This window comes from Pygocentrus nattereri, chromosome 3, assembly GCF_015220715.1.
Source record: "Pygocentrus nattereri isolate fPygNat1 chromosome 3, fPygNat1.pri, whole genome shotgun sequence".
NCBI lineage: Eukaryota > Metazoa > Chordata > Actinopteri > Characiformes > Serrasalmidae > Pygocentrus > Pygocentrus nattereri.
The window spans coordinates 31,497,706-31,522,760 of NC_051213.1; the positions used below are offsets into that span (position 1 = coordinate 31,497,706).

General features: G+C 39.4%; 1 protein-coding gene across 5 annotated transcripts in view; it reads left to right on the plus strand.

The window, feature by feature from the left end:
- LOC108432753 (lethal(3)malignant brain tumor-like protein 4) overlaps positions 1 to 16,397 on the plus strand; it is a 108,173-nt gene extending 91,776 nt beyond the window's left edge. For all 5 annotated transcript variants that reach the window (XM_017706836.2, XM_017706839.2, XM_017706838.2 and 2 more), the window contains exons 18-20: positions 3,988 to 4,157; positions 12,746 to 12,808; positions 14,731 to 16,397. In XM_017706836.2, the coding sequence (XP_017562325.1) occupies positions 3,988 to 4,157; positions 12,746 to 12,808; positions 14,731 to 14,886 (389 nt within the window). In that variant the 3' untranslated portion in view covers positions 14,887 to 16,397. The remainder of the gene's footprint in view (positions 1 to 3,987; positions 4,158 to 12,745; positions 12,809 to 14,730) is intronic.
- Positions 16,398 to 25,055: the final 8,658 nt, after the last annotated feature.

Consider the following 25,055-nt stretch of genomic DNA (forward strand, 5'->3'; position numbering starts at 1 on the left):
CCTAAATCTGCTCTCCAAATTAGTCAAGACATGACCATGAAGCACCACCACATCTTTTCAAACTGCTGCTGATGGGACCAATGGCTGCACAACCTTGAGAGCCAATTGAGATTGTTTTTGAAAATACAGTGAATTCACGTGACAGGAGGAACTGTGTACATGGCTTTGGAATATAAACCAAAAAAATGCAGCAGCTACACATTTACATATAAAAATAGCTTGAGAATTTACTTAATTTAATATTATTGTGATCGATTCTAACAGTTACAAAACTGTAGTTGAAATGGGACTTTCTGGTCAAACCAAAAAGTTACCTAGATGGCAGCATATGTTGCTCCACAGCCTGTATATATTGTTTAGCATTAATGGTGCCTTCACAGATGTGCAGGTCACCCTTGCCATGTACACTAATGTACCCTTATACCATTATGGATGCTGGCTTTTAAACTTTGCACTAATAATAAGCCAGATGGTCCCCCTCCTCTTTAGCCCAGGGGATGTGGCATCCATGATTTCCAATAAGAAATTCAAAGTTTGATTCATCAGATCACAGGACACTCTTCCACTTTACCTCAATTCATCTTAAATGAGCTTTGGCCCAAAGAAGGCGGCAGTGTTTCTGGATGCTGTTTATATATGGTTTTTTCGTTGAAAGGTAGAGTTTTGACTTGCATTTATGGATGCAGCACCAAACTGTGTTCACAAACAACGTTTTCAGAAGTGTTCCTGAGCCCATGCATTGATTTCCACTACAGAATCATGTCTGTTTTCAATGCGAGTAGCCTTGTCTCTTGCATACAGAGATTTCTCCAAATTCTCTGAATCTTTTAACCATGCTATGTATATGCATCATTGCATTCTGTTTTTAATTGCATCCCAACTTTTTTGGAAACGGGGTTATCGTCAAATAAATCACAAATGTAGTTCCAAAATCTCTCGAAACTAACTTTCTGTATGTATGCTCTGTATTTGCCAAGGTTTCTTTTCTTTTTTTCTTTTGTGTCTTATAGATATTTCCAAAATATGTTGCTGCAACTAGGCATTATAAACACTGTTAGTAAACAAACGTGTTGGAGAAAAGCACATCATAAGACAGCACTGCATGTTCAGAGCTCTGAACGTGATCAAAAGATGGTTTAAAGAGTCTGATCTGTGTGAGGTGTCTGCGCATGTGTGCATGCGTGTGTGCATGTGTGCCCTCCCCTGAGCAGTGTCCTCTGAGCCTCAGTAACAAGTGATTTAGAAGCAGCTTAAACAGTAGGCTGGCACCTGGTTTTGTCCGTTTTTGCCTCTCCCCTTTGGTGTTCTTGAAAGCTGCTTCTGTTGCACCTCCATTTGATAAATTAAATACCACAGTGTGGCTTCCAGGAAGAAGGGTGGGACAAAAAACGGGATTGGTTTAGCATTAGGCATATTGGTTTGAAGTCTTACATGCAGCATTACTGGAACTACAGAGGGAAAGCCGTTTCCTCTGAAGTCATTCTCCTTTGCTTATTCCTGCAGCTGTTTATTGTACTGTGTCTTCAGTAACTGAAAATAATGCCAGTAAACCTGTGGTACTGTGGATTATATTGTAAATAATTGAGCAAGCAAACAGTTTAAGAGGTGTGTGTGTGTGTGTGTGTGTGTGTGTGTGTGTGTGTGTGTGTGTGTGTGTGTGTATCAGATTACATGTTCTGTTAATTGCTTCTAATGTTTACAGATCATCCTTCTGCACATTTTAAAGTACAGTTACTGTTTGACATATCTGGGGAAAAAAAGAACTTGTAGCTCATTGCATGTTTTCATTTTTTTTTCTTCAATATATTTTGGTTTGTTGTCTGTAGATGTATTGAACCCATTTTCAGAAAAACACACCACGGGTGTTCAAACTCCAACTTTCACATATGCGTTTGTGTCTATCTGCATGTGTATATTTATATGTACTGAATATTAATACATTTACTTATAAGCCCATTTATAATAGTTAACTGTTACTTTGCTCTGTACATATATACTATGAATACACTGTTAGCTATTATTGGACAGTAGCCATTTAGCCATTTAGCCAGGCTGTCATGCCTTATCCCTAGTTCTTTCCCTTTCCTCCTTCATATATTTATTACTGGGGCTGTCACACAGCTTTATTATGTAGCGCAAGTTAAACGGGACTCTTTCTCTGAACCTGAATCTCACGCTCCTACCTGCTGAGTCTACAGTCTGGCAGGAGCAGGTTTTGGCCAGAGCTTCTGGAAAGTTCCCCACAGGAAAGATGTAGAGCATTTCAGCTCAAACTGATTATTGCACGTCATAACCATGAGTATAAATCTGTTGTCTGGTATCATTGATGTAAGGCTTGATGTAATGTGGTGCAAGCTCGGCCCACATTATGTTTGTTGGATCACAAACAATCTCTGAGCTAGCTAGCACACGTCACAATACCCCCCCCCCCCCCCCCCCCCCCCATTGTTAAATTCAGCGAATAAACAGTATTTGTACGTTAAAATGTGCAGATGAGTATGGTGACATAATTTGCGCCTTACTAGGCAAACTGGTAGCATGCAGACAGTATAAAAGGCCACATTGTCAACACAGGAGTACTTTGGAAGCATCAGCCGTGCAGTGCAGAGTTACCACCTCTGATATAAAACATGCTTCATTTAGCGATCAGTGACAAATAATAAAAATATGCATTTATGCAGCGTCATTTTGACCCACTCATCCCCATGTTGTCAAATATGACCATGTTACATGAGAAATGAGTAACTGTAAATTTAGTAGGGGGGAATAAAATAAATAAAGTTGATAGGTTATGGTAGGTTACTTAATTTTGTATTGCTTGTGTTTCTCACACTTGCAGTATTTAAATGGGCACTGTATAAAATTAATAAATGAAGCTCTGCTTTGTCTGTTTTTATTTTTTTTGTTTGTTTTTTCCCCAGTCTTTTTAATGCACAATTTCTATTTATTAAATGTGCCATAACTTTCTCAAAGGCCACATTTTGTTTTTTGTTCTCCTCCCCCATGTTAAATTCAGCAAACTGTAATTGTGAACTATAATGTGCAGAACGGTGTTCTCTGTGGAGGCTGCATACTTATTTTCAATGAGAAAATCAACAAAATATGCACCCAGATTTTTGCATTTGACTGTATATTCTATTTTAAATGCTAATTATTAAAGCTTTTTTGTTTTTAAGAATGTTGTGATCTTTTTTTGTTTTTGGTGCTCTATAGCAACAAAGAAGTCTATGAATCTTGGCCTGAAAGAATGATCACCAGTGCTGTGGTCATAGCAGTTTTGTTGGCAGTGTTCTTTGTCACTCATTGCAAATTGCTTATAAAAGCAACATTTTTAGTTATTAAAAAGAATTTTATGAATCACTTTGTCAAACCTACTGTCACACGTCACTGTACACATACAGAAAAAATAATTTACCCCAGGTTTTTTAGGTTTTTTTTCCCCTTTTCAAGCAAATCACAGCAGCACATGCTGATACTTGGGGGAATCAAATTATATTTGAGCATTCACCTAGCTACGTTTGCTAGAGGTGAGGATTGCTACTCCTTACAGATACACCAGCAGAGAGAGCTCAGATGGGTTTCTTAGTCTTTAAAAAAAAAAACCTTTGTTTTATTTATTATTTATTTTCTGTAAAGACTGTAGCCTATAGATCATGACCTACATTGAAAGACATTTTTTGTTTTGCCCTCTTGTTCTAGTTCAAGCTTCTTTCCAATTTTCCTGACAAAATTGCAGTTAGCTTGGTTCCTCTCATTGAAGCAGTATCACCTGTAATTTCCTTTCTAAATTTAAACGTAGTTAATTAATTTTATCACCATCACTGCGGCAATAAATGATTTTTAGTTCTAGCACTTTATTCAGCAGATGCTAAGCAGATGCACATTTTCCCTAGTGGGCCTCTATCACTGACTCTGACTCTCTCTCTCTCTCTCTCTCTCTCTCTCTCTCTCTCTCTCTCTCTCTCTCTCTTCTGTGTATGCGTGCAGAGAGAAACGTGGACAGTCTACAGCAGGCACTGCATCAGTCAGTCTTCCTGTCGGCCATGTCTGCTCACCCAGGTCGCGACCTGCCGCTGTGCTGGGAGCAGCACTGTAAACTCCTGCCTGGAGTGGCCGGGGTTCAGGCCAGCCGTGTGGCTGACTGGACAGTAGAGGAGGTAAGCAAACCTAAACTACACTACACTTTGTCATGTCTTTAACTTATCATTTTTTATTTTTTTGTATCCTACTTTTGTTTCTCAAACCTTATTAACGTCCTTAATCATTAGGGATGTCCCAATCTGATCTGAAATAATATGCCAGTCCCACCATTCTCTGCCCAATCCATGCAGCCCATTTATGGAAACTATGCAACATTTTTTCTATGATGTAACGAGAACTAACAGATTTACATATGTCCACCTATTCAGTTCTAGGGAAACTATCTGAATTATTTTGAAATGAAGCACACAAGACATGCAGTTAGAACAAAGCTCATTCATATATTTTAGGCTTTCAAAGGCACAGTAACAAAAACAGCCTAATGAATTCTGAGGGATAAAGAGAGCTTCAAAAATTGTCATGTAAAAATGAATTATGACTGTTTGTTGTACATAAAACAGGCACTTTATTTTGGCTACAATACAAGTGTAGAATATGAGCCCTTTATCATATTATAGTTCTTACTATTCAGACATAATTTACAGGTACAGGCTAAAGCAAGCTAATGGCACAAGTCAAACGCTAGCAACAAACCAGTCTACATTGGAAAGCTTGTTTTGTTATTCACAAATTCCCAAGAGAAATCTTTTGGCACTAGAGCTAACCAGTGTAGATGGGGACGACTTGTGGGACTTCTACACAAAGTTTCTTCTCAGTGGATGATGTATTAACATGTTAGTTTGTTGAGGTAACTTTGAGAACAAAAATATCTTGGAATTGTTTCTGGTTCTAGCGAACACCAACTGCTTAGACTTGTTAGCGATTGTAGCTCTTCCAAACGAAACATCTTTGGCATCACACATTTGCTTTGAGGCACTTATATTTCAAATAGTACAGTATGCTGTAACATATACAATCTTACAGCCCTGTTAAAACATAACAGCAATATACGGTTGAGCCTGTATATTGTCTCCTTAACTTTCTGAGGTGCAGCACAACAAATCCCAGAATAGGTATTTCAGTATTTGAGTGCTGGCACCTGACTGACATTATTTCTGCTGTAATAATGTTGTGAAGGCAAAGGGCATCATACTTTTGCCTTCTTGCTTCACAGGTCAGTTCAGCCAATATGTTGTTTCAGAATTTAGCAAGAATATTGTCATACTGTGTCACTGTAATTACTGTTACCCAGACTCCCTGCAGACACCCATTTTGTAACCATTTCATCCCATTGAAGGAGCTCATTAATTTATGTCTTTACACGACAGTCGAGAGGGAAAGCTGGAATAAGTTGTTGATGGGTAATTAGAAGGTTTTTGGCAAATCTGTATTTAAAAATGCCCCAAAACTTTACAGCACCAATTAGTGGTCCTTTCTGTCCTGTTGTCATCTTACAAACAGATTCGGGACTTTTTGAATCTCTTGTAGTTTCAAGTTACTTAACAAGCTGCACGTCTGCATAATTAAAGCCCCACTCTAGAATCACCGGGACCACAGGCATTTGAACAAGAAACAAAAACAACCGCCTGCTGCTGGCTCTGAGCTTGTGATGAGCACTTCATGTTTAGCATACATAAAATATATAGAATGTAGTCTTTGTCTGTGTAATGTATCATGAAATATTGGTCCACTCATCTGGTTTGAAGAGATTTGGACATTTCGCAAATATTTGTTAGCTCAGGTTCACATTTCTCATTTTGGTTTCTCACAGATTTTGTCACTAGGTTTTATGGCTGCTCTGCACTTCATCTCTACTTTTACTACCTAAAGCGGTGTTGGTGAGGTTCAGATGGCCGATATGGAAAGTTTATGAATGAAAACTTTCAGAATGTTATTCAAAGGCACATAATGGTGGATAAATTTGTGGTATAATTAATTATAATTTTGTTGTTTAAATTTAATTTTGGATAGTTAATAATTAGGCTACTTTATTGACCTAATGGCAAAAGGTTGTTCTCCTGATGACATCAGTCTTTTTCACTGCAAAGAAACTTAACGGGCAATATTAGGAATAATTGGGAATGATATGTAAAGATATGTCAAGTTTTTTTTGTTCACCAGCTAGTGGTGATTGCATTCGGTTTAGATTTGGACAATCAGGCTTGGATTTAAAACTTGGTGCTGTGACTCAGACTCCGAGAATATTCTTGTGCTGTATTCAAGTTTGAACTATAATATACTGCATGATTAAGTCTCTGTTGTGTAGTGATCTCCTGTTTGGAGCAATTCTATGTTTGGCTTATAGGCACTGTTGTGGCATCCCCAGGCAGACGGCCTGCGTGGGGTGCTCCATATTTAGCAAATGATGATTAGTTCTGGAAAGGGCTCGGGTGTTTCCCGAACTTGCAACTTTTTAATCACGAAATGTACAAAATGCCTCAACTCGCCAGACATTCTGCTTTCACAGTAAACACTGCTGGTGCTGAGGATGCAAAAGACCATAAATCATGCTGTAAATCTCTTTTATCTCTGTCAGTCTTGCTCTCTTGCTAACATTATTCTACAGCCAGTAGAGGGAATTGGATAGAGATTATTTGCCATAGTAACCAGATATAGCTCAAACTCTGACCTCTTTGCTGAGTCGATAAGCATGCCAGGGTGGTAAACATACGTGTGTTGAAACAGAAGGTGAGCCAACATCCGGTTCTCACCAGCATCAGGTCCTCAACACATCTCGCTGTGTGTTTACACATGGTAAACAGGGTCATGTCTGTCCATACTGAGAAAAAAGAAAATTGAATAAATCTCGGCTGCTCATCAAGACATTTGTTCCTTGTAGTTAATTTCTTTTTTATTGAATGGCTTGCAAGTTCCGATCATGCTTTTAACATAGGCTTGTAGTATAAGAAGAAGCTGTATGGTAATGATCTATACCAATTTAAAGGTTCTTCCTTGAACCTTTACATTGTTTGGGGTTCTTTAAACTTTGAAAAAGGTTCTTCACACTTGCAACTGATTTACAAAAATGACTTTTTAAAGAGAACCAAAAATGGCATTATGCAAATATATCTATGGCTTGGCCTTGGCATCTTCAAGAGTGTATTCTTGTTAAATATTTCAGAATGTATCACATTTTATATTATTGCTGTCTTGTAATGCAGTGATGCCACATGCTGATTCACTCATCATAAGCTAATATGCTGGTCATGAGCTTACACACTAGCCACTTGTCTAAAAATTCCTTATGAGCGGTGCATGCTGTTGCAAGGTAAAGAGGAAGCGACTGTTTCGAAGGAAAAACTGAGGTCTGCCCTCACTGTAGGCTTGGTTGTTTAAAAGAGCCGATTTTTATAAAGACCTTTATTTGCTCCATTCTGTTCATGGTATTGTTTGAGTCACAGGCCTCATCACATTAAGTACAATACAGTTTATTGTTGCATCCCTACAAGAAACTCACACCTTTAACATCTCCTGATTGACTGAGATTGCCCCCAAGTTAAATCTGTCTTGTCTAATAAGCCACTTCAAGTACACTGTCACTTTCCCTGAAGCTTTTCTCAGTTCAGGTTTCAGTTTGCTGTCTGGTTTGCTGCCCTCTTCAGCGCTGTCTTACAGCTGTATACTAAAGTTGTGGTAAATTTTTCAATTCTGTGCCTTGTGGAGCTTGCCTGTGGAGTATACTCATCATAGCTTGTTTAATTCACATTTTAACCACTTAAACGACTTATAGTTCAGTTATTAATCTTCCTACTCATTATTCAGTAACTAATACAAATAACTTTTTTAATGCTATGATTTATGAGTTATGTAGTTATGACAGTAGGGAATAGATGTATGAGTTTAAGTTGTAAATGTTCACATCCATAAGAAATGGGATTTTCTCTCTCTACATAGCACAGCGTGTGCTAAGCTCCTGAGCAGGACTGCAGCATGGGGTGACTGTAATACTCGGTGAAAGGCAGCATTTGGGACCATTTTAGGTTGTTAGCGTTTTTGTTTTTAGATGGGAAAACTAGATCAGTCAGGGGATTGGAGCTGCTTTCCAAGGAGATGCAAGAGCAGAGAGGTAGAGAGAGGTAGAGTGGCGCTACACTGAGCATGTTCAGATGTTCAGACAGACCCTTAAGTTTATTTTCAAGGTGAAAGTGAAAAACACCACATGGGGTGGGGATTCTCCATTCTGATTTGAATACTGACAGAGCAAGTTCAGTAAATCACACTGAATGTTAATAGCCTGTCTAAACATGTAACTGTCTTATAATGTAAGGTAAAAAAAAATAAGAGGCTATAGCCTACACACTGCCTCATGGCGGCATGATTTTCTGTGCAGGTGTACTGAAAATACCCAAGAGGTTTATTTGTCATGTTTATGTAGGTTTATGCAGTCATAATTCATTGTTACACGACTGTTTTCCAGCCTGTCTTTTATCCCATAGAATTAAGAGTTTTTGTTACTGTGCCTTTTATCATTGATATATGTAAATGCGCTCTGTTCTGATTAGCTACTCTGTATTATGCCTCATTTAAAAAGCGGCCCATGCAGAAACTCCCCTTACAACCTCAATATGAATGGGTGTGGCAAAACTGCTGTAGCCTGAATAGGTGGATGCATGTAAACCTTGTCATATGATGAAACATGATGTCACAAAATGAATGAATGAACTCCAAACGGGCTGTTTTTGCAGCTTAGTTTCCATGTATGAACTGTATAAACTGAGGAGGGAGTGGTACATTTTGAAGCTTTAGCACTGGGCCAATTTAATCAGTTGTACTGTTTGTTAGATCAAAGTTCATAATCTTCCAAAATTATATAATAAAATAATAATAAAATCGAAACTCACTCTTTGGTTAATGCCTTTAGACAATGCTTGCAGTACAATTCCTTAAAATTCCCATTTCTATGGATCCTCTTTATACGTAGACTTCTCAGCTAGAAAATCAGAAATCCTGTTTTAGCAGCTCAACAAATGTCTGCCAGAGTCCATAGCATAAGAGAATACAGTTAAGCCCAGAAATATTTGGACAGTGACACGTTTTTGGTATTTTAGCTGTTTACTAAAACATATATTCAAGATACAGTTGTATAATCAACATGAGCTTAGAGTGCAGACTGTCTGCTTTAATTTGAGGTTATTCACTTCCCAATTGGAGGAAGGGTTTAGGGATTACAGCTCTTTAATATGTAGCTGCCTCTTTTTCAAGGGTCCAAAGGTAATTGGACAGTTATCTCAAAAGTTATTTCATGGGCTGCATGGGCTATTCCCTCATTAATCCATCATCAATTAGACAAGTAAAAGGTCTAGAGTTGATTCCAGGTGTGGCATTTGCATTTGGAAGCTGGTGCTGTGAACCCACAACATGCAGTCAAAGAAGCTCTCAATGGAAATGAAGCAGACCATCATTAGGCTGAAAAAAAGAAGAAATCCATCAGAGAGATAGCAGAAATGTTAGGAGTGGCCAAATCAACAGTTTGGTACATTCTGAGGAAAAAAGAGCGCACTGGTGAGCTCAGGAACTCAAAAAGGCCTGGACGTCCACAGAAGACAACAGTGGTGGATGACTGCAGAATCCTTTCCATGGTGAAGAAAAACCCTTCACAACATCCACCCAAGCTAAGAAAACTCTCTTGGAAGTAGGAGGTATCAGTATCTAAGTCTACCATAAAGAGAAGACTTCGCCACAAGGTGCAAACCATTAATCAGCCTCAAAAATAGAAAGGCCAGATTAGGCTTTGCCAAAAAACATATAAAGAAGCCTGGAACGTCTGGAACAGCATTCTTTGGACAGATGAAACTAAGATCAACCTGTACCAGAATGATGGGAAGAAGAAAGTATGTAGAAGGCTTAGAACGGCTCATGATCGAATGCACACCACATCGTCTGTAAAGCATGGTGGAGGCAGTGTGATGGCATGGGCATGCATGGATTCCAATGGTACTGGGTCACTAGTGTTTATTGATGAATCAACAGAAGACAGAAGCAGCTGGATGAATTCTGACATGTACAGGGATATACTTTCTGCTCAGATTCAACCAAATTCAGCAAGGTTGATTGGACGTCACTTCACAGTGCAGATGGACAATGACCCAAAACTTACTGCGAAAGCAACTCAGGAGTTTTTTAAGGCAAAGAAGTCAAATATTCTAAGGCAGAAAGACTCACAAACAAGCAACAACTGAAGACAGCTGTGGTAAAGACCTGGCAAAGCATCACAAAGGAGGAAACCCAGCATTTGGTGATGTCCATGAGTTCCAGACTTCAGGCTGTCATTGCCTGCAAAAGGACTCTCAACAAAGTATTAAAAATGAACATTTTATTTATGGTAAAGTTAATTTGTCCAATTACTTTTGAGCACCTGAAATGAGGAGGCTTTGTAGAAAAATGGTTGCAATTCCTAAACATTTCATAGGATATTTTTGTGCAACCCCTTGAATTAAACCTAAAAGTCTCTTCAGTTGCATCTCAGTTGTTTCATTTTAAATCCAATGTGGTGGCATGCAGAGCCCAGATCATGAAGGTTGTGTCACTGTCCAAATATTTCTGGGCCTAACTGTATGTGTACTTCCACTCTGATAGTGTTGTTAGCCTTTAGCAGATCAGGCTAATTGTAGTCACACAATTTGTCTAAAGACTTCAAGGCCATTTGGCAGCGGTCGATGAAACAACTAATGCATCTGGCCTGTTAAGTAACCTATTGCTCTAATCTAAGCTGTAAGGAGTTTAAAACCTCTCCAATTCTGCATTACTTCCTCCAGTGGTCATACGTTAGTCGCCAGTTTCTATACAATAATTTAACCTTGATCACTTTCTTTCGTTCTCCCTCCCTGTTGGGCTGAATCTTAATGAAATCTTCTGCATAGAGATTTTTGCAGATGAGCTCCAAACGCCATCAAGGTTCATTAGCAAGCGGCGCATACATCTTCATTATCACAGCTAACCCAGCCCGAGCTGCTAGTGCTACATTGTAAAATGCCTCACAGTTATTAATGGGTAGGCTTTAATTGCTCTTCTCCTGCTAACATTACCCTAGAATTTCACCATTTTGAAGAGGACTCAAGTGAGTCTTTTTCAAGTTTCGTGCAGGGTGCATCTCCAAAACACATCCATCTTGTTATTTTAAGTGGTCTTCTCTGTGTCAGTCAGAATAAAAGGGAGACGACATGCAGTGGAAGGTCCTAATGCTACAGCTCAGCTTCAGAGAAAGTTGCAGGCAATGTGCCAGTGCACACTGGCACTTCCTGCTCTGCTCAGAGGTTCTGGTGGCTGAGCTGTGTGCTACTGGCCCCCACAGTCTCGTTATTAACTCTGCCGGAAGGCTCCGTTGCTGTTAACATCTTTGAACATTGTCTTTAATTTGTGTTATTCCCCATCCGATTAGTGCCGTAAGGTCATGAGCACAGCAGACCTGGTTTACACACTGGCTGCTTAGCCCTAGTGAGCTAACATAGTTTGCAAAGCTTGTTCAAGTTCATATGAAGGGATGGATTATGCCCTGAGGTGGTACTGTGTTGAACTGGGAATCATATTGATCTGTTAGACTACTGGGCTTGCACCACATTTGCCAAATATGAAATGGAGCACACTTTTCTTCCTTAAATTATACATCTTATATATTTTAGTCCTTAAATTATACATCTATCAACTTGTCACACACTTCACTCGAATTTGATCTATCAAGATCAAGACAGATTTTGGTACTACATTCAGTAGACATTTTAAAAGCTGTAGTTTTTTCTTTCATCTGTAGTCTGCTTGCAAGAGGTTTTAGATGGGAAGCACCTCATGGACCTGGCTTGTAACTCAGTCACTCTCTGTTCACTCATGTTTAGTGGGCTAAAAATTCTTCTCTGTGGTATTAGGACTGACGTGTTTTGTGTGCATCTTTGTTGGCGTGAACCCTCACCAGCACAATTTCAGCACAATTGCTTGTGTATCCTTGCATTCACACATTGCATCTATATGAAGTGAAAGGCCATATGATACCATACCAGCTCTACTAAAACAATAGTAAACATTTCCTTCATAAGTATGTAAATGCAAGGTGCATTCAGTGCGGCCGTTGTGGGGCTACAACAGGTATTCAATCACGTGGGTGACGTAATCAGTGATGCTTAGAAAGAGCAGGGTTTCATGCTTTCTTGCTTTCAGGTCTCCCCCATACCCCTTTTTTCTGGAGTCATTTTGTTCCTGCTACAGTTTTTCAAGCCTTGTCTTTATTTCCACTTTTAACTATTCTGTTGCTCTGAGAGTAAAGTTAAGTTCTGAGCATGGCCTTGTATGCTGGGTGATTAATTTTATGTTTTATCCAAAGCCTAGAATGATGGATGTCTACATGTATTGTAGGTCATTCAAGTCCTTCAGCTTGTGATTAGAAACATTTCTCATTCTTTAGCCTTCAACACATCATGCCACTCAAATATGAATTGCAAGAAAAATATTTCTCCCTTTCATCATTATTTGAATGACACCTTAGTTATGACTCATTTGTGACTCATTGAGCTCAGCTCAGTTATTTAGAATGAATCTATGTCTTTTGAAAACAAAAAGATGTTAAACCCAATATTCTCTGACTAAACCATTTTCTGTATTTTGTGTGTGTGTGTGTGTGTGTGTGTGTGTGTGTGTGTGTGTGTGTGTGTGTGTGTGTGTGTGTGTGTGAGAGCAGGTGGCTGACTTCATTCACTCTCTCCCAGGGTGCGAGGAACAAGCCAAGCAGTTTAGAGAGGAGGTAAGCTAAAATGAGATGACTTTAGGTGTACCTTTATTCTCTCTCTTAGGCCTCAGGGGCAAAGTCTGTAGCCTGCACTCTACGATCATCAGTGTCTTGATTTTACTTCTCTAGCTTGCACTTTATTCCTATTAACACAAACTGAATTTCAGTTCAGTTTTACTGGACTTTACTCTGATAATATGACTTCACTGTATGTCCGGAAGTTTGTAGACACTTGCAGATCCAGGGTATTACCAGGGCATTTGACACTTTGCTGCAGTGCTGCATGTATTTTTTCAGACTTTATACTGGAGGTTACAATATTGCTGAGATGATTTGATTGTGTTTAGCCACAAGAGCATTGGTGAGGTCAGTTACTGATGTTGCATGATTAGTTCTGGATCACAAATGCCACTCCAGCTCATCCAAAAGGTATTGAATGGTGCTCCATCGCATAACGCAGTTCAGCTGCTCCGCAGTTCAGTACTGGGGGGCTTTATATCCATCTAGCTGATGCCTAGTGTTTGGCATGCTGACCATAGGTTCATGTGTGGTTGCTCCAGAGCATCCGAATCTATTGTCAGTGCTTTTCTATGGAAATTATACAAGCTGTATATGCACAATTGAAAGCACAAATTGTGTCCCCATCAAGTGCACTTTAAAGAAGCTGAATTCACTAATTAGAAGCCCTGTCTAGACATGGACATGTTCAGACATATAGCATATATGAAGGTACTGATGCATATGTTGTAGACAAAATTCAGCAAAAAGAGCAAAATATAAGACCTGTGCAGATGGCTACATGATGGTCTGTTCTGTCAGGTGGTGGGGTGCACTCTCTTCTGCAGTGTGCTTAACTTAATGAAGTGGAACAGACACAGGCTAGCCTTTTGCCACTGCACACTCTGAGCATTAATCTCTTGGGGACAGTGTAGAGAATAGGGCCTTTTTCCTCTCTCATAATAAAGTAGGCAGCATTTGTTTGAACTGAGGAAAGAAGGATTTTTTGATCAAAAGCCATTAAAAAAACACCACTGTAACCACAGTAACTATTAGTATGCAGAGGATGTTGTGCATGTTAAAGAGACTGCATTCCCTTACTCTGAAGACTTTTTATCTACTCCAACTAAACTACATATTCTAGGATCCAGAGAAAATCAGCTGCTTCAGTAGAGTATGTTCATATTGTAAGGATGCAGTATGGAATTTCTAGGTTGTTGCAGTAATCCGTGCTTAACACAGTGTTGCCAATACCAATGCCGTTAACAAATGTAACTTTTTTTGGATTTCAAAACGAGATCATACATTAAACGTACATTAAAATTGTTGCTGTCCAAAAAAAAACAACAAATAGCCTTAATTATCTACATCATTTGAGCACAGCAGCTGTCCTATAAAGAGTGTAAAAATTTCATGAAGAACGGATCAACAAAAATGCTCCAAAAATACTTGGAATAAAATCTCAACATTAACTTGTGTTAAAATTGAAAATGTTTTTTACATTCTCCTCTAAAGTTGCTATTCCTGTTTTTGTTTTGATAATTTTCTGACAGCAATGCTATGTGTAGTTCTAAAGGCTTTGCGCAGGTTAAAAAAAAAACTGGATTGTTAATTAATTTTACATAGCCATGAGATAGCTCAATCAGACATGACATTTATTGTAAACATTATCATGTGTAATAAGACACCCAGGATGACTTCTGGTGGTAGCTTTTGGTTGTAACTATTTCAGATCAATAGAACAATCAATAGTTATCAATACCAATAGAACCAATACTGTCAGTAAATAATTAGTAAATTAATATGTGAATAAATATGCATGAAACATGGTTCATACATAATAGGATATACATAATAAGAACACAATGGGACTTTCTGTCCTTCAGGTGTTTGCGTGGTCATTGTAGACTAACCCGTCCTGCTGCTTGTCCTCTTGCTAGCAAATCGATGGCAAGGCGTTCCTCCTGCTGACGCAGCGTGACATCGTGAAGATCATGAGTGTTAAGCTCGGCCCGGCTCTCAAAATCTACAATTCCATCCTGATGTTCAAGCATGCCGAAGACAACCAATCATCAAACAGCGATGCCAATACATGAAGTCCATAAAATCTGACCCTCCCCCTTTGACAAATGTATGTGAACACGGATGTCTACTGTATTGATGCATTCCAGCTCCCCTTTAATCCTTCCAGTCACCTTGACTTAAAGGTACTCACCCATAAGGACTCTCTTTAAAGAGGATCTTTTCAAACCTCTGCCTTTCAGGTTCTAGTGTCTGTCCTCCCTTCGACACAGCTTTCAAATCTGCCTTGAAACGTCTAAATGGCGTAAAAGCAAAGGTCAGCTTCACCCATATGCCAGCAGCAGTTCTTCTATTCTGTCATGGGCCGAACCCACCTTCTCCTCCTCCTTCTCCTCCTGTAGTTTCCTCCTTCATACAAAACTCAACGAAATGACAATCAACAACACAAAGTAAACAACAAACAGCATACCCAGCTTTCACAACAGGGGTTTCATGGTGAAGGTGCTATTTATATCAAGTATAACAAACTAAACAGCAGTTGATAGCAGGTTTCAGTCTCTGGTACAGCAAATGATTATGTCTACTGACTAAACCTGGGAGAGGCCCTTAGTGATCACTGCTCCTTATTTTAGTATCTATTTTGTATAGATGATATATATATAAATATAAATATATAATTTTCTCTGTACCTGCTGATTCATCACCTTTATTTATTGTGCAAATCTCTCTGTTTGCACAGTTGAAGGAAAATTAATATATTGTATATTATGAATTTCAAAATGCCAAAATGATTTTTTTTAAAGATTAAAAAAATGTTTATTTTTGTGATGTATTGCACATTAGCCCCGAAGACTTCTAGAGGTCAAATATCCAAAACCCTTGTATGGACATTCATAGAAATCTGAATTGATATTTGAGTTGTAATTTAAAGTAGCTAGAATACTTTGAGTGTCATTTCTGTGTTAAGTGCATTCTTATTCCGGTAAAAGTAGACTTGTTAGGCTTATCAGCAGTGAATCAGGATCAGTAAAGCTGGGTGGAGAGACAGCTTGGCAAGTCTTTCTTGTACATTTCATGAAAGATCATAGACCGCACTCTACCTTCATAAATCTGCTCAATCAGGGGGATTTTTTGGTAACTATTTAAGAGCTTCTAAAAATGCACACCCATAAAAATGTCTATATATTTGCTATACATTTTTTAACTATTCCAAATGGAAGTTGTCAGCTCAGATGTGTTTGCTAAAGTTAGCCAAACGTCAATGAAACTTAAGCAATGTAAACCTGTTTCTTGTCCTTTTCCTGCTTTCCTGTTTTCTTTCATTTGCCTTGGGCCAGCTCAGTTCCAAAATGAAGAGCACCAGGTATTTTGTTCCTTTACGACATTTTCTTGAGGCTCCTGTTAAATGCATGGTGCAATGCTACAATAAGCTGGTTCCACCACCAGTCTCTGTTTCCAAATGTCAACTGATTTAACCTTGAAATGTACTGTAAATATTTGTTAATCCGATTTCTTACACTGAATTTACACTTTGTACAACACATTCACAAGCTCACAACCCAAATAATAAACAGTGCAAATTCCCCATTGTTTTTTTCCACTACTTATCTCCATTTAAACGTGCTTAAATGTAACTTAACAAGCTTATATTTAAGCAATAGCATATGAGAAGGAGTGTGTTAATGCACGTCAGCATCACTGTGATTCGGTCACAGGCACGAGCTGAAGGTGAGTACTGTAGATAATCCCAGCTATGATGTTATTTTGTGAAACTCAAGTCCTTGAGTGTTCTGTTGTTTTTGTTTCTGTAAAGAAAAAAAAAGAAAAGATGCCCTGAACATCGTATCAAATGTGCTTTAATATTTGCAGTTCCTTCCACCACACAAAGGAGCAGCCATCTGCATTATGATGGAGCCATTAAACTGTCGCAGTATCAGGTTCAATGCAGATTATTCAATATTTGCGAGGTTAACCTGAATGTCCTTTTGTTACAGCCAGTCTGTAAAGCATTTCACAACCTATCTCCTTTGCCTAATTGCCTAATTTGTTTGTTTAGTTGTTCCTCTGTCAAAGCTGCTGACCAAAAAGCTCACTTAGAGACAATAAGATGTGCAGAATCTGATATGCACCTGTGCTGTTCTTCAGAATCTGGCCAAACAATCTGAACATCAAATATTGTCTTATCTAATGAATCTAGGGTTTGTTTATTATTATTAGAACCCTGCGATGGACTTGGTGACCTGTCCAGGGTCTATCCTGCCTTCCACCCAATGACTGCTGGCATAGGCTCCAGCTCCCCCCGCAACCCAGAAGGATAAGCGGTTTAGAAGATAGATTATTAGCTAAAGCAGAAACTTTGTAATGGTAAACCACAACAGAAAGAGAGTGGTTACTTAGCAGCCAGAGTTCAGTGTAATGAAACAGCAGTTGTAAACAAGCCATAATCACAAACAATAGCACAGGTAGAACACAACCTATGAGTTTGTGTCATTGGAACTGTTGTATAAATGTAAATATGAGGTCTCTGCAATTTTCACTCCCATCTCAAGCTTTTAAGCAGTTATGCTTTAAGATCTGTGATTGGCTAGCACAATCTCTGTCTTCATAGCCTTATTCCATTGTGTAGTAATTACTGGAAGGCATGCAGCTGTCAGAGGAGGGGAAATGCCAGTGAGTTTTGAGTGTTTTTTGCTGCATACTGCATGAGCCTGCCATCTTGTCTCTCGTTCAGTGCAACTGATTTCAGCATAACTGTTTTTTTGGATGAGGCACCCAGCAGTGCTGGCTGCTCCCTAACTGCTGAGCAGTCTCCAGAAGAGCATTTCTGTCCTGTTGTTCCCACACAGACAGAATGAATACGATGGATTGAAGTATTCACTGTTCTCTAATGACGGCCGTGTCTCGAAGTAATGACTGATAACTCTTATGACTGTAGTCATCCATAAAATAACAGCTCTGCTACTGTCTGAAAGAAGGCATTGGCTTTAGTTGGATTAGGCCTGCACAGTCCCAAAAATATAGTATTAGTTAAAACATGTATTCCAGAGGTGCATTCTACAGCCACACTTCAGTCTGTAGGGCTGTCTATAGATGATGTCCTCAACAATGCAGTTTTATCAGGGTCTTTAGAGCGGGCTGGTAGAGGGGTTTCGTTTTTTGATCTCCAAAAAAGTAACTTTGTAGGAGAAAAAAATGACTTGTCAATTTTTAATGGTCTATTTATCATTAAATTTTCACACAATGTAAAGCAATATAAAGTACAGTTGGTGCGTAATAATAAAAAGAAATACACAGCCATCTCCAGAAATATTGGCACCCTTCATGAGCTATAATTTTCATTAAAAAAAAAGAACAATGCGTGCAATGCTAGGGGTCACTGTGTTGTTGAAAGATCCAAGTACAGCACAGTTTCAACCTTTCAGGCAGAGGCAACCATATTTTTAACTAAAATGTTGTGGCACGGACCTTAAATTGTACCACTGACCTTAACAAGAGTCCCTGGTCCACTACAGCAAAACGGCCCCAAAGCATTTAAGAGCCACCACCATATTTTCCATGGGTATGAGGTGCCGTTCTTTGTATTCTGTCCACCTTTTTTTGCCAACTTTTTTTGTCTCATCTGACCACAACACACAATTCCAATTGTAACATTGCTTGGCAAAGTTCAGATGCTGGCGGTGTCTCACTGTTGAAACTGTGAAACCTTCATGATGCAACTAAACTCTGCAGTTGTGAAACTGTGATCTTTGGGCTTCTCGTTGCCTGTCTTAGCATCCTTTTCACTGTGTGTGGGGGCAATATGCAGATGCATCCTCTTCCTGGCAAATTTTCAACTGTTGCATGCCCTATGGCCCTGAACGTGCTTGCTGGGCTTACTTTACAACTGCTGACCTATTTTGTGGCTATTTCCCAGTATGTGCAGTTCTTGGGTTTTACCCATGATGACAAAGGGATTATACCTGTGTGTTCTCAGATTTATACCACACTGAAACAGGAAATAGGAATAAAGTTCCTAAACACTAAAATCAGAATCAAGAAAACGTTTTTCCAGCAGTGACTCATATTCATTTTCTTATATGTATAGTACTCTCTAAGGCTACCAATGGTTTTGCCACACGTTTTTGACAGAATGAACTATTCCAAAGACACAACTGCACTTTTGCAGGAATTAGTTTTACTGAATTTATAGTTAGCAATTTCTTCAAACATTTCGAAGTTGGAAACATGAAATCATTGGATGTATTACCAGTATTTGACTAATATTTTTGCTCACGTTTCTTGAGGGGTGCAAATATTTCTGGAGTTAAGAGTATCAAGCAGGGTTAAGTTGGTGTTTTTAAATAGGTGTATTAAAAATACAATCACAGAAAATGATGGTTTTCTTGTTAAATATGCTGGGAAAAACACTAATTTCTAATTTGCCATCAAAAGGGCATAATGCCCCATTTCAAACACACAAATGCTGTGAAAACAGATGGGCTCCTAAAGGCTAGCAATGCATGAATGTGAAATATTTCACATGTACAGGGAAGGGAATCTGTAGGGTGTGTGATTTAGAATTCTGAAAGACTTCCTCAAAGCATATGAAGATATAAGTACAAAAATCAGAGACCACTTGATTTATGTAGCTCCCAGTCAAAACCATTAAGTCATTCATTTTTGATCCAAAACAGAAACCATATTTAACAGAACATTACCTCCATAATGAAATATATGTTTTCCAGTATTACTGTCGCCACTCTTTGCCTCTATTCTGACTTCCATTCTTTTCAGGAGACTTACTTTCAGTTTTTCAAAGAAATCTGCAGGGATATTTTTCCACACCTCCAGTTCAGTCTTAGAAGTTGGTTATGTTTTCTGCTTCTCACAATCCAGGTAATCAACACATTCAGTGATGTTGACATCTGGACTCGGCAGTGGCCAGTCCATTGTTCTGAGAACAGCAGCAGCTTTTATGGTACAAATGATCAAGTAGCTCTTGTAAACAGAGTTGTGAATATGGCTAGATTTACCCAAAATAAGCAGATCACTAACACGCGACAAAGTCCCCTGTAAACAGAGATCAGGAGTATGCTGATAAATGTCCTATGGTGATAAATCACCCGGCGCAGGAGCTAAAATGCACCCAACACAAGTTAAAAATGCGCAGGCAAAATACTCTCACTGAAGTATCCTCTTAACCGACAAGCTCTTTTAAAACAGGTTAAGGGACATACTGGTAAAATACCTAAACAAAGCACACCCCTAACATGAGATAAAGCTAAAAACACAGCACATGTGGTGGCAGTCCTGTCTCTCCTTCAGCCTGCCTAACTGCACATTTTAATTAAGCTCCTTCCTCAGTTACACCCACCAGGATTGATTGATCGGAGGTGGGGGAGATGGGCGGAGGTACATAATGCATGCTTATACATAACATCTCCTCAGAAATATCTCCTGAAAAATTAAATAGCTTCCTTCTTAATGTCTGTTTTGGAATTAAATAAATGAAGGACTATCTCGGACATTTGCGTAGTACTGCATCAAAGGTTAAATGGACATGGTCTCAGACTAATGAAAAAAAATATTACCAACAGAAAATGTTGGTATCAAGTAAATTGTGTTGTGTAAGTAACTGATTTTGATGAATTAGACATGAATTAATGAATGAAATGTGTTTATTTTGATCCATTCAGGGAAAGGTAAATAAATTGTGCTGAAATTGTTTTGTTCCATCAACGGCTGCATGTTATGCTAAAAGACCCAAGTAGGTATGTTGGCTTTGTTTGAGAGGAAAAGTGTGACTTTAATTAAATTAAATTCTTACAAGGATTTATTGACTGTGTAGTTAACAGATAAATGTTATCAGTAGCACATGGCCACCATATCTTCCTATATCTGTCTTTCATTCATTCGTTCTGTTTTTCAAATTTGGATAAAGCTGTACGTAAACCTGCAGTATTGTAGCATCTCTGTGTGAATGGGGCACCATAAAGAGTGAGGGATAGTGAAATTCACAGGGTTTGCCATTTTCAAGGCTTTTTACCGCTTTTTAATCAGAGCATTCCTCTGGGTCTCATTTTAAACTCCTCACCCAGCACTCTTGTAACAGTAGCCAGAGATGGTGCACGCAATTCAGACTCTGCAGTACGTGTTAGACTAACACAGAAATCAAATTGCAATTTAAATGCATCAAGTCCAAAGTGCTTTATATTACGTTCGTTATTTTCAGCTTGTGACTGTTCTTACAGAAAGCTTGTAATGGGCATATCTGCTGTTTGCTGCAATGCAAGCCTGTCTGCAAATGCACTTTTTCCCCTCAGAGTTTCTTCAACAAATAAAAATGTGTGCGCTGTCCATCTATGTCATAATGTAGCAACAAATAACACCAAATAACAAAATGACTTCAGCTGAAATTGCCTCAAAATAACATGGGCCACTAAGCTGAGCTACACTGTCCCATTGGGTCTTGACATCCCCTTAATGCTTTTAAGCCACTAAATAGCAGGTCTGGTGACGCTGCCCTTTTCTAATATGCTGTGAGAAAACTCAGTGGACGTACACGTGTGTTGTGACTTAATGCCGGAGTCGGGAGCCACACAGATGGGCACTTAGCAGTGCTAAGATCATTTTGCTGTAGCGAGAGCAGGGATGCTCTTATCTGATACGGCTCCGCAGAGACTGCGCTGGTGCTGGTGGGATTCGTTAAATGCCCTCCACCGGTGCTGACTGTTGGGGAGGAGACGAAGCAGGAAGGATGAGAGGGATAACCGTGTTCCTGCATCAACATATATCGTATCTTTAGGCAAGATGGGGCGCAGCAGCAGAACTGCACATCAAAGGCCATGGAGGTTTGCCTTAATAAGGCTTTCCAAGGCATGAAGAACTCCACAGATAGTGAAGCCACTCCATCTTAGTACAAGACTAAGCTGCAGAAGGAATTTCGGAATATGTTGTTAGAAGTAGACCGTGGCTGTGTCTGAAATGCAACAAATGCTGCCACTCAGGAGGGTACAGAGCCGCTAAGGAGTTGTTTTTTTTTAATAATAATATTAATCATAACAACAACAGTTCCCTCACAATAATTTTGCATCCTCTTGCAATGATTTTACATTCCTTTGCAAATGTAATGAATTTGGCAAGAGGATACACACAAAACTATTGCAAAGGAATGCAAGAGGTTTGTAAGGGAATGCAACATGTTAATATAAAACGCTGTCTGCTGAGGTTCCAGGGCAGGGCAGGTTAGAGGTTTCCTTTTTTCGGGTGTCAGCACTGATGCCACTGGGAGAAAAATCATACTAAATGAATCATCATATTAATCTTAGCCAAATAATTTGTGCTCTTTTAGTATTTTGTTTTATTTTGCTGTCTTAGAGCAAGTATGACAGCTCTCTATGATGTCCGTTTTCAGGTTCTACTTTCAGCAGTCTCTAATCTAAACTAATTTAAGCTAAGATGGGCTAATGCTTAGGTATCCTAGTCAATAAATCCAGTGAAACATTGGTACTTTTTGAACATTCAGGCTTCTCTCTGTGAGGTGAATGTTTAATTTCCGTAAAATACAATATGACATTTTTGTCTGGGTAAAAGACACTAATGGCTAATGCTAACACGGCGAGACGTCAACCGATAGCAGTGAGTCGTCAGTATTTGGCAACATTGTGATGTATTTCTGCCTTCAACGCACGTCTGAAACATGATTCACTCACAGGTAATATTTATTGTTACTTTTGGGAGTTAACTGGGACCTTGAGTACACTATTCCGTTCCACCTCATGTACCACATGTGATGTGATGCGAATGACAAAGCCTTATCTTATCACAAAGCTGTCTTCTGAGGCACTGACTGAAGACAGCATGGACAGTATGGCATTGAGACAGCTGCCTTCAGTTTCAGACACAGCCTGTGTTTACATATTTTCGTTTACATGCTAGCAAAACCTTATGTTAGGCCTAGAGATGCCAGTGCCGAAGGATTCAGTATTGATTTTTCAGCGCTAACAGGTTTTCCACTTGGAATAAATTGGATGAGATTTTTGCACTGCCCTCCTCTTGTAGTGAAGGGGTCTGTTTTGAAGTCGTAGTCAAGGCCCCTGCACCAACATAAATATGCATTATGTTTGAGCACAGGCTATGAAATTTAATGCAACATCTTTTCCTCAAAGCGGAAATTCACTGATATGCTGGTGCAGGAAATGTTCAGTATTCCAGTAGATACGCATTTTGGCACTTCCACAGTAGAAGCTGCTCATTGTCACTGCTTGAATATGTCAGGCACTGATTCAGCACCTTGCTTTGAATGAACGGGACAGGCTGAAAACAGGCCTGGCATCTTGTCAGAAGCATTCCACTTATGGCATGTTGTGAGATGCAAGCCATTTTTAATGAAGTCTCTTTTTCAAAGGTTTCAGGGATTATAATGTGAGTGGATTTAGCCTATTGACTCTTGACCACCACTGAATGCTCTGCTCAGGACCAGCCCAGTCCTTTTTATGGCATATAATGTATCCTCTTATCATTTGTGGTAGAGATTGCTCATAAACAGTTAAGCGCAGGCTACATCATTTAATATGCAGGAAAAAAAAAACATTAATGAGTGACGGATCAGGCAGCTGAGCGCTAGCATACTGGGTGCAGACTGCTAGTAGAGGCAAAACACACTGCAAATAGGGAGAAGCTCTCCACCTGAAGTTCTATCTCTAAACCCCTAACTATCTATATCCCCTAACTATCTGAGCTAAATAATACACTTTATTAGGAACGCCGTTCTCATACTTTGCAAGACCCTTTGCTCTCAAAAAAGTCTTCTGAGAAATGGTTCTAGCATTGTTGTTAAATCCACACCATGAAGTAAATTTGTGTTATGGGTTCAACAAGGTGCTGGAACCATTTCTTAGAGATTCTGCACCACATTGACATGTTTCACATAATTACTGCAGATTTTCAACTGCATATTTATGCTGTAAATCTCCCGTTTTACCACATCCCAAAGGTGCTCTGTTGTGTTCAGAGTTGGTATATGGTTGAGTAGAAGAATAAAAGGCCTGGATTCAATGCAGGTTTAAAAATTTAACTGCAACATAATGTAGTATAATTACGTTCTACAGTATGTATCTATAGTATGTTTTACGTAACTAAAAATATCGAAGGCTTATCTTTGAGTGACAGTGTTTGAACCCTGAAAGGTATATTTTTTTTCTGACAGTGTAATTAAAGAGGCCATTGAAGTGCACTGAACTTGTTCCTGGAACCAGATGACTTTGGGACAAGGTACTTCGTCATGTGAGAAGTAGCCATTAGAGCCGTTCATCTGGATCAATCTGCATGGCACAGTAGAAACTGACCATAGCCTGATATTCCTGTTTTTTTGGCTGGCACGAGAGGAGCCTGATGTTGCCTTCTGCTGCTGTAGCCCATCCACCTCAAGGTTCAATGTGTTGTGCCTTTCTGATCACCACTGTTGTAAAGAGTAGTTGTTCTAGTTGCTGCAGCCTTACTGTCAGCTTAAACAGGTCTGGTCATTCTCCTCTGATCTTTCTCATCTGCTAGATGTTTTAAGTCCACATAACTGCTGCGTACTGGGTTTTTTGACCATTTCGTACAAACTCTTGAGGCTGTTGTAAGTAAAAGAAGAAAAAACAGAAGATCAGTAGTTTCACAAATACTCGAAGCACCCTGTCTGTCAGTCACTTAGATCGCATTTGTCCTCATTCTGATGTTCAACAGCATTTAATAATAAAGTAGCTGGTTTATATATGCGCATGTGCACATCTGCTTAAAACAAACTGCGAGCTGAATGTGTAGTGGGCTATAGAGCCTAGCTGAGGTCACCCACTCACGCCTCGGTACTTTGTCGTTTTTTACACAATAACAGAGCAGCCTTAAAACGCACGACGCTCGCTTGTGGTGAATCCGCACAGGCAGGAGCAGGTCTCTCTCTCTCTCTCTCTCTCTCTATCTCTCTCTGAGGTGAGCGTGTTCCGTTAACGCAAGATGACGGACTGTCTCACAGACTTTCTTCGCCGTTTTAGCTCGTTTCGTTTCTCTTCATCGCAGAGTCCGTTCGACACAGGCCCCGCCCATCGGCCCTGAGTGGTCCGGGTTGGGCGCGCGCGTTTGGCCATTGGCCGAGCGGAACGCTTCAGGAGGCCGTTATTCAAATCCTGCAGCAGTTTCAGCCACGTTCCGCGGTATCATAGCAACAACACCGAACGAATCAGCGGAAACATCAGCAGTATACACTATACTCTCTCTCTGTCTC